Source organism: Trichechus manatus, unplaced genomic scaffold (genome assembly GCF_000243295.1).
Source record: "Trichechus manatus latirostris isolate Lorelei unplaced genomic scaffold, TriManLat1.0 scaffold00005, whole genome shotgun sequence".
Classification (NCBI taxonomy): Eukaryota; Metazoa; Chordata; class Mammalia; order Sirenia; family Trichechidae; genus Trichechus; species Trichechus manatus.
The window spans coordinates 27,151,950-27,162,815 of NW_004443941.1; the positions used below are offsets into that span (position 1 = coordinate 27,151,950).

General features: G+C 36.4%; 1 protein-coding gene across 4 annotated transcripts in view; it reads left to right on the forward strand.

Annotated features, from left to right (window-relative positions):
* STRN (striatin) overlaps window positions 1-10,866 on the forward strand; it is a 168,438-nt gene that overhangs the window by 70,878 nt on the left and 86,694 nt on the right. For all 4 annotated transcript variants that reach the window (XR_002824871.1, XM_023736050.1, XM_004369561.2 and 1 more), the window contains exon 2: window positions 7,884-7,987. Coding sequence is in view for 3 of the 4 variants with exons in the window: in XM_023736050.1 (XP_023591818.1) it covers window positions 7,884-7,987 (104 nt within the window). In the remaining variant the exon portion in view is untranslated. The remainder of the gene's footprint in view (window positions 1-7,883; window positions 7,988-10,866) is intronic.

Below are 10,866 nucleotides of genomic sequence, written 5' to 3' on the forward strand. Positions count from 1 at the left end.
GCTTATTAAGAAAATGTTCTGCATCCTACTTTGGTGAGTGGCGTCTGGGGTCTTAAAAGCTTGCAAGCAGCCATCTAAGATGCATCAGTTGGTCCCAACCACCTGGAGTAAAGGAGAATGAAGAACACCAAAGACACAAGGAAAGTATTAGCCGTAGAGACAGAAAGGGCCACATAAACCAGAGACTTCATCAGCCTGAAACCAGAAGAACTAGATGGTGCCCGGCTACCACCAATGACTGCCCTGACAGGGAACACGACAGAGAGTCCCGATGGAGCAGCAGAAAGATAGGGTGCAGGACTCAAATTCTAGTAAGAAGACCAGACTTACTGGTCTGACTGAGAGTGCAGGAACCCCAGAAGGCATGGCCCCTGGATTCTCTATCAGCCAAGAACTAAAACTGCTTCTGAGGCCAGCTCTTCAGACATGGATTGGACTGGACTGTGGGACATGAAGTGACAGTCGTGAGGAGTGTGCCTCTTATCTCAAGTAGATACAAGAGACCGAAGGGGCAGCTTCTGTCCAGAGATGAGATGGGAAGGTAGAGAGGGTTAGGAGCTGGTTGAATGGACATGAGGAATCAGGGATGGAAAGGAGGAGTGTGCTGTCACAAAATGGTGTGAGCAATTAGGGTCACATAACAGTGTACGTATAAAATTTTGTATGGGAAACTAACTTGAAATGTAAACTTATTTAAACACGACAATAAAAAAAAAACTTCAAAAAAGAAAAGAAGAAGGAGAGAAGTAGTCAAAAATTTACAGTAAAAGGATTAGCTGAAGTTTTTTCTAAACCAAATCAGGGACTTCAGTTACTTGAAAACATGGACCGAAATGCTAATTGCTTTGCTGAAGTTGATAGGCAGATTGGGCAGTTAGATGTCACTGCGAATCACATGAAGAATAAAAGAAAAGGACCATACAGACAATTCTCACTAATTTCCTGAATAGAAATGTTATCCCCATTTGCAGTAATTATCCAGATGATCCAGAACCCTCCACAAGTGGAGTTATTACCACAACTGACAAAATGCCAACGTTGTCTAACTCTTTTCTGTCGTCAGAATAAATTTTTATGATTTGTGTATTTTTTAATGTATGTATGTGTTAAAATAGATCTCAGTTTATATGTAATATTTCCAGCCCCCAATGACAAATAAAGATTGGATTTATAAAAATATTGATAATAAATAGTATTGAAAACTTAACAACAAAAGAAGAGGTATTCCACTTATGTCAGAACCTACTTATGTGGAGTTTTCAGAACAGAATCCTGTCGTTGGCATTACCTGTATATGGGATCAAATTGACAACAGCAACTCGAAAGAGTAGATAGAAACCTTTGGGGCAATGATTTTATGTTAATGGGGGAAGAACAACTCAGAATAGAAGGTGAGAATGGTTGTAATCAATGTCACTTAATTGTCCATGTAGAAACTTGAATTGGTACATGTTTTTACTGTGTATATTTTCAGCAACAACAAAAATATAAAGTCCTCAGTAAATTAAGAAGTAGATTTTAAATATCTTAATTCTTTGCTACATATTCCTGTGTATGCAGATAAACTTGCTTAGATATAGCAGGTCTATATTCCTTACATAAATCCTTCTGAGCAGTTACAGTTGAAAACAAAAATAAATTTCTTGCTTACTATTTAGGCCTAAATGATAAAATATCCTCATATTGTTGTTTTTGTCTTTTTTGCTCCTAATGGTTAGGAAATGGAATGCCTGATTTTAAGATATACTATGTAAACTCTCACAGAACGTTATGGAATTTTAAACATTAATTTTCCTTGAAGATAATTCCAAAGTTTTCAAAAATATATGCCATTACCACTAGGTTTACTTCTACAGATAAATGAAATTATCATGGTTTGTAATTTAACATGTATTACTTTATTTGCAGCACTTGAAGCTATTTGTAAGCTTTATCTACTTGATCAGATTGAGTTTCTCTAGTTTTTGCAATTTTTTATTATTATGTCAGTTGCATGTGTTAATCTCACTCTCCTCCCCTCCTGAACTCTGAAAAGTTCAGATGAGTTCACTCTGTGAGGATATTGAGGTGACCTCGCACAGGCAAGGGTGAGGTTTCTAAAAATGTGATAAAAGTGTAGCTGAATAGTATAAAATAAATTTCATATTACTGGATAAGATTAGAGGTCAGAAATATATTTGCTTTCTAACTGGAGATCTGTATCTCTTTTCAGAAGGAAGCCTGTATCGTAGTGATGTGCAAGGAGAACTTTTTAGGGGGCCTTTTGGGCCACGCATTTTCTGTCACATCCTCATTGCTGATACCCCCACGACATTGTGTGTGTGACTTGAGTTTTCCAGGTGGTGATTCATTCATGATCTTGGACTGTCACCTTGGTTCATTTGTGAGAATACTGTCTCCTGTGTGTGCTGTACCTACACATTGAAGCACAACAGTATATTTACCTTAAAAAAAAAAAAAAAAAGTAGCTGCAAGCTACACACATTATTCTTTTTTTAAAATTTAATCTATCTTAGACATTGTAAAAATGGCTTGGGGGAGGTGTCTGACCGCCTCCAACCCCACAAAGGGGAAGGAGAACCAAGATCAACAACCCGAGGCTGATTCCTATGAGGTGGAGGCCAGAAAAGCCTCCTGTCTCTGCCATCTTTACTAATTCTGACACCAACCGTCCCTCCCACAGCACTCTCTACTTCTCTCCTGGGTTTAATAATTCATTGCAATGGCTGCACAGAACCCACAGACCATATTCACAGTTATGGGTTTTATTAGGGAAGCAGCAGTTACAATTCAGGCTCAAGAACACTCAGGATACAGTTCCTCCATCAGGATAGCCTCTCCCCAGCTGTGCTGGCAGGCATGTCTCTCCCTGGCCCTCAGTCTGTGCCCAAAGGCACTCAGCTTTCTCTCTCCATAGGCCGGGAAGCCCACCTGCTGTTTCCTGCTGTGGATCTCTCCTTCCTTGCTGGTGGTGGTGGTGGGCCCCTCCCTTCTCTGGAATTGGCTCTCTTTTAAGGCAAAACTGACCAATCCCCTTGGTAGGCCACAATTACTCTGTCACACAGTGACCTGGGTGGGAGTTACAAGCCCATGGCTAGAGAGGCCACACACAAAAGTAATTACTCGCACCGCAGACATCATTCCATATCAGTCTATTTAATGCTGTCTCTTCCTTTGTAACAACTACATGGTATTCCTTCCTATAGATGTATCCTACTTTCCTTCTATTTTCTTCCTTTTCTCCTTTCTTCCTTTTCGTCTTTCTTTCAGTCTCTCCCTCCCGTCTATTTCTACCCCTCCTTTTGAATTAAATAATCCAATTCAAACAACAGTGTGCTGCCATGTTAGGAGAATTTTTAGCTGGTATTTAACATTTATTTTGAAAGGCTAAAGATTTAATTATTTACATTTTAGATTCAGGCTGTTTTTTACAGAAGGAATTAGCATCATCCTTATGTAGGAATATGTATTTTAAGACCTTTTGTTTCTAACTTTCTGACTAGAGTTTTCCAGAGGGAAAAAACTTAAGAGATTGTGTGTTTTTTCCTCTATTCTCATAGACCTTAGTTCATATCCTAATTTTCTTCCTGTTGTACTCATAATTTATTTAACTAGTCCTCTGGGTTGTACATTCACTGTTGTCTGTGTTTTTTCAGTATATCATTTCATATACATGCAAATATATTTGAAGGATAATGTTCTAGTATTAGAATTGCTGAGTTAAAGGGGATATGCATTTACAAAATTGATAGATACTGGCAAATTGTCCGCTATAAAGATGAAACCAATTTACACTACCACAACCAACATATAAATGCCTGTTTTCCAACACTAGTTCCAACACGGTGTATTATTATTGAGCTTTATCCATCTGATGGAAAAGGAGAAATCTGATTATAATTTTCACTGGCATTTCTTTCAAGTATGAGGATGAACAGAGCCTTTTTTGTTTCCTTTTCTGTCAGCATATCCTTTATGTGTTTCTCTGTTGAGTTCTTGGTCTTATTGATTTGTAGGTGCTCTTAACATACTAAGAAAAGCAAACCCTTGATGTGATCTGAGTGTTTTTTTTTCCTATTATGCTTGACTTTTGTCAAAAAAGAATTGTCTTATGTTTTGTAATAGTTTTTTGCAACTTATTTTAATTGCCATGTACAAATATTTTTAAGAGGTCATATTTATTAGTTTTTTATGGCTTTTGGATTTTTTCTTATTCTTACAAAGACACTTCCAACCCTAAGATTATTAAAACAAAAACAAATCCTGTCTTTTCTTCTTAAATATTTGGAGTTTCATTAAAAAATTTTTGGTCCATTTGGCCTTGGGTTTAGTAGGTGACATTCTTAGCGATAGAGCTGTCTGTTCGTATACCAGTGCCATTTTTTAAATGACTGTAGCACTGTAATGTGTTTTTAAAATATTGTAGGACTTTTTTGAGATTTTACTTTGTTTATACTTGTTTCTTTTTCCACATGAACTTTAGAATCATTATGTACAGTATTTGAAAAAGCTCTGTTTTAACTGAGCTTACATAACATTTAAAGATTAATTAGGGAGAAATAATCATTTTAATTTTGACTCTTATTATTTAAGAACATGATATGACTTTTCCTTTGTTCAAGTAATTTTTCATGCTCAATAGTTGCATTTAGAATTTTCTTTGTATAGTTCTTATTTTTTTCTTGTAAAGTTTATTCTAATCATCATTTTTGTTATTATAAATGGGAGTGTTTTCTTTCACTGTGTCTTCTAACTGGTTATTTTTGTAGAAACTTACTGATTTCAGTTTATTAATTTTATATGCAGCTACTTTATAAAATTCTTCTATTCTTGGTACTAGTTTGTAGTCTTTTTTTTCTTAGATTTTCCAGTATCCACTTATTTCATTTGAAAATAATTGTAATTTATTTCCTCATTTCTATTTTTGTACTTACTTCTTTCTTGACTAATTATGTTGTCAGCACCTCCAGAACTATGTTAAAATATTTGTGGTAAATAATGAATATCCTTGTTTTCCTGCTGGTTTTATTGCCATTGCTTTTAGGATTTCCCCAGTGTGCATGGTACTGACTTTTGGATTGAGATTGCTTGTATCTTATCATATTAGGATTGTTAAGCTGGTATAGTGCTTGTTTCATAAAAAACTGAATCTTAAATTGACAAAAGTTGCAAGGGCAGTACAAAGAATTTTTTTTTCCTGAACACTTTGAGGGCAAGTTGCCAATGTGATGTCCCATTGCCTCCTACCAAAAACTTTAGTGTTTATTTCCTGCAAACAAGTACTCTCTTATATAACCACATTTCGTCAAAGTCAGGAAATTAACATGAATACATTACCACCGTCTAATCCCCAGACCCCATTCATGTTGTTCTAGTTGTCCCAATAATGTGCTTTTATAGCTAAATCCAGTCTAGTGTAATGATTGCAGGTCCCTGGGTGGTGCAAGTGGTTTGCCCTCGACTACTAAAAGTTGGTGGTTTGGACCCACCCAGCAGCATCAAGGAAGAAAGGTCTGGTTATCTACTTCCGTAAGGTTAAAGCTGTAGAAAACCCTGTGGAGCACAGTTCTACACGAAAACACAGGGGGTCGCCATGCATCAGAATTGACTTTGACATCAACAGTTTTTTGTCATGCATTGCATTGAGTTTTTATGTCCTTTTAGTCTCCTTCAATCTGGAGCAGTTTTTCTTTGACTTTCATGGTCTTACACTTTCAAAGATTACAAGCAAGTTAATGTAAAAATGTCTTTCAGTTTGAGTTTGCCTGATGGTTCCTTATGATTTGTTCCAAGTTACACATCTTTGGTAATATCACAGAGGTGATACACCCCTTCCTATTACTCTTTTTTGTTTGCCCTTTCCAGACACCATCTTTTTAATAATTCTGGGCCTTCTATTTTTTATTAAATGTTTGACTAATCAGATATGGGAATTGATAAGAGGATAGGAAAACAAATGTAGTTTTATTAAAGGTATTTTAAAGAGAGTATAAAATTGTAAGCCCAGGTGTTGTTTGGCCAGACAGGTTGGGCTGTCATTTCCTTTTGTATTTTTATCAGCTTTAAATGCACGTGGTATTATTCTGCTTAGTTGAAATAATGATCTCATTGCAGAATATTTCATTTCAAAAGGTTTTATGATCCCTAAGGTATAAATAGATAATGTAGGTATTGAATCGTTTTCGAACTACTTCAAATTATTTCAATAAGATAAAAATAATCCTACTTCTAATCGCAATGTAAATTTTTAGAGCTCATTGAAATATAACAAAAGCATAATGGTACCTACGTCTTGAGGCTTATATGAAGCTCGGTGAGTTGGATTTTATGTTTATTATGGCACTGAGTAAGTAGAAATGAGTCTCATTCAAACTAAGTAGAATTAGGTTTGATAGCTCACTCACTAAACCTTAGTTAGATAATCTCCACAATTCCTTAGAGATGTGGTATGTGGCACGGTCATCCTTAAATGTAATGTTCTTACTTAAATGGAAAGTACTGTGTCTTAGTGGCTTAATATAATAGAAACAAAGAGACGGAAGCAAGTGAGAATGATGAAATTGATAGCTATCCTTGTTGTTAGTTGCTGTGGAGTTGGCTCTGACTCGTGACGACCCCATGTACAACAGAATGAAACGTTGCCCGGTCCTAGTCCATCTACACAGTTGTTCGTATGCTTGAGTCCATTTTTGTGGCCATTGTGTCTTTTGAGTGCGTTTCAGCCCAGAGGGCCCATATTCCAGCACTTTATCAGATAGTATTCTATTGTGATCGATGGGGTTTTCATTGGCTAATATTCACAAGTAGATTGGCAGGCCTTTCTTCCTAATCTGTCTTAGTCTGGAATCTCCACTAACACCTGTCCTCCATCGGTGACCCTGTTAGTATTTGAAATACCGGTGGCAGAGCTTCCAGCATCATAGCAACACACCAAACCACCACAGTATGAGAAAATGACAGATGGGAGCTATCCTTGAAGGCCCTGAAATAGACCTCCTACCCTACTCATAGAGGCGTATGAGTTACTTTAACAGCATAGTAAAGTAGTTTAGATTCCTTAGATGGAAGGTATTATTTCTCTTTTTAAATGCCTGTTTTAATGATTCTGGAGAGCAGCTCTTTCTTAACCTCTCTGTTTTACTGAAGACAAGAATTTTAGTGAAACAGAGAGATTAGGAAAGAGCTGCTCTCTAGAATCATCTAGGGTTAAAATATAGGGTTTGTAAAAGTAATTCTTTGGAGGGGCCAGGAATAGGTGGAGGGCCATTGCTCAGATTTTTCTGTTTCCAACTTTCACTTTTATTTCTGCATATTAAATTTCCTAAAAGGGGAGTGGGGTGAAGGGTGGGGATTGAGAAAAGGAAGCTATTTATTATCTATAGGGGAGGTCCAGGATAAAGTCACTCAAGACAAGGAATCTATCATACACTTTAAAAATGCAGTGACACTCTGAGAACTCTTAATTTGCAAGGAGATTATAAGAATGCAAGATTTTACTTTTGGCCTTTTCCCCGTCTTCACTGTTTATAAAAAGACTTCCCCTCAGTGCCTTAAAAGACAAACACCTGAGCAAGCTAGTACTGTACCCTTGCATATGTCTGTGCTTTCAGTTATAGACTCTTAGAGGATATGGACTACATGCTGTAACATCTCTAGTCTAAAGTAAAATGAATATAGATGTCTTTTTTTTAGTTAAGTTCAAGCCATTTTTTTCCTTGCAGTCAGTGTTTTCTGTATATTTACATACTTCGTGACAGAAATATAAAGGAAATATTTTTGTATCTTTTTTATCCTGTCTTCCAAAGGTTCTTTCCTCAATGGAGTTTTTAAAAAAGAAATTCATTTGGGCTAAACTGACTTTTGTCTTTCTCTTCTCTCCTCAGGCCCAGATTGCCTTTCTTCAGGGAGAAAGGAAAGGTCAAGAAAATCTGAAGAAAGATCTGGTGAGGAGGATCAAAATGCTGGAATATGCTCTTAAACAGGAAAGGTAATTTAGTAAAATGGAAGATAGTATTCCCTGAAATGACTGAATAATTCTGTCATTCTTTAAACAAATCAGAATTTTAAAACTTTAAATTGTTTAATTCAGGAAGGCGTATCTGTTGTAAACATTTTTATGAATGGTTGTAATATGTCAATTTTATTATGAATAGTTTAATAATAGTAATGATCAATACATTGATTTATATGATTTAAAAAATTCTAGCAACTTTTTTTCCCTGCCTTGCCCTTCCTTAACAAACTTAAGTACTTTCTGAAATATTAGTATCTTTTTTTTTTATGGAGTTGAAGTAGTATTTAAATTGTAAAGTAAATCTCTATAATGTTTATTCCTTTCCCTATCATCTAATACTATTCAATTAGATGTATTTCTTAGAGAAAAAAGTTGCTCTGGCAGACTAAGTTGAGATTCTTTTTATAGACTTTGTTTTTGTATTTTGTTCCTTTGCTGTAAGCTCTCTCCAGAAGCTAATCCTACCTTTCTATTTTGCTAGTGTTGTAAGATAATTAATTAACCTTGGGTCACAATTAAAGGAAAATAAGTCATGAATGTGAGTTTTGGGAATTATCAAATGAATTAAATTTATATGCTTTAACACATGATTTTTCGATTTTTTTTTTTGTTAGCAATCTGAGACAGTTGTTTGGTTTTAGGTAGTTGAATACTTGCTAAGTAATGTTAGAATTCTCTGTTTTGCTTCATTTTTATGTCACTTGGCATGTTTTCCTCATCCTTTTTAAGTTGCACAACTGCCATAAAGTAACATTAGCAGATGATATTGATGAATATCAAATACAACGACTTCTGCCCCAACCACCCAGAATTAGGCCAAACTTCAGAGGTTAAAGGGCACAGTCCCCCACAAGATTGCCCTCATTTCACACACCAGCTTCAAGCTTAGGGTTTCCCAGGTCACCCCCATTTCTGACCAGGTAGCTACAAATTTGGAGTTTCCCATTACACTCTCAGGTTTGACAATACACTGGAATGACTCCTAGAACTTAGGAAAGTGCTATACTTAAGATTACAGTTTTATTATGGAAAAAGGAAAGTCCAAGGATTTAGAGGCTGCATCCCACGAACTAGGGACAAAGGCCAGTCGAATTTTTTATTATACATCAAGAAATAGGTATTGATAGAAATTTTATTAGAACTTATGTTCACCTTCATGGGGGATATTTAAATGGCAGAAGAGACTGAAAACAGGTTGACCTCTTAGTGAAAAATAGATAGTTCTTTTCATACCATGGGAAATCACTGGTTAATGTGCTTGACTGCTAACTGAAAGTTTGGCAGTTCGAGTCCACCCAGGGGTGCCTTGGAAGAAAGGCCTGGTGATCTGCTTCCAAAAAGTCAGTCTTTGAAAACCTATGTTGCACAGTTCTACTGTAATACACATGGAGTTGCCATGAGTCAGAGTTGACTTGAGGGCAGCTGGGTTTTTTTTTCATGCTTTGATAGGTTGGATATAGATGGAGAGATGAGGGGAAAAACTTTTAAAAGTATGTAAGTTGGTAGTATTTTGAGATGGCTAAATTATAGACATAACCAAAGAAAAAGAATAATGACATCAGTAATACCAAAAACCAAACCTGTTGCTGTCAAGTCGATTCCGACTCACAGCGACACTATTGGACAGAGTAGAACTGCACCGTAGGGTTTCCAAGGCTGTAAATCTTTACGAAAGCAGACTGCCACATCTTTTTTCTGTGGAGCAGTTGGTGAGTTTGAACTGTTGACCTTTTGATTAGCAGCCAAGTGCTTTAAAACATTTATAATAGCAACTATTTATTGAGTAACTACTGTATACGAGGCCCGGAGGCTTAAAAACAGTAGTTTGCGCAGTCGCAGAGCTATAGTAAAGCTGTGATTCAGATTCATGAATGACTCCTGGGTTTCTGACTTGAGAGACTCTGTGTATTATGAGTGAGAGTTCTGGAGTTATCAAATGAAATAAAGATAAAGAATAAGCTTGAAGAGTAGATATGCGAGGGGTACTCATGACTAGAGATGTAGAGTTGGGAATCACTAATGTGGGTGAAGTGATAGGAGTAATTGAGACAAGTAATACAGCAAGTCTTGTGGGAAAAGAAGAGAGAATTAGCAAGAACCACAGGGAGTAGCAACATTTGAAAAAAAAAAAAAAAGCAGAGGAACAAGAAATAACAAAGGAATGTTAGAGAAGGCAGAGAGTAGTATTTTGAAAACAAGTTAAAGAAAGAGGGAGCTGAGCAGTGTCAGATACCAGATTCCATGTAAGTTGTGTGCTGCAAATGGTCATTTGGAGTTGCCAGTTGGGAGCTTGTTGGTATTGCTGACCAGAGCAGCTTCAGTGAGGTATCAGGAACAGAAACCAGATCACAGGATTGAGGGGTTAGAAGGAGTAAAGTGGAAACAGATACAGTCACTTATTCTTCCAAGAGGTTTCAGTTTGAAGGACAGGAAAGAGAAGACATTGGCAGGTTTAGGGAAGCTTTTTTCCTTCCCCTTAACTAATGGGATGCTCCTGGAAAAGAATATCAGACTTTGTATCCTTTTGAAGTTCATAGAATTGTTAGGATTATTCTTGATGTAATGACACTAAATGCAATAAATTAAGGAATAAGAAAGAATTTTCTTTTCTTTTTTGTTTTTAATTGTACTTCAGGTGAAGGCCTACAGAACAAATAGTTTCTCATGAAACAGTAGTACACATATTGCTCCATGACATTGGTCAACAACCCCACAACATGTCAACCCTCTCCCTTCTCAACCTTTTTTTTTTTTGTTTTTTTTGGTGAAAATACACATAGCCAAAGATACACCATTTCAAAAATTTCTACATGCACAGTTCAGTGACATTGACTACGCTCTTCTAATTGTGC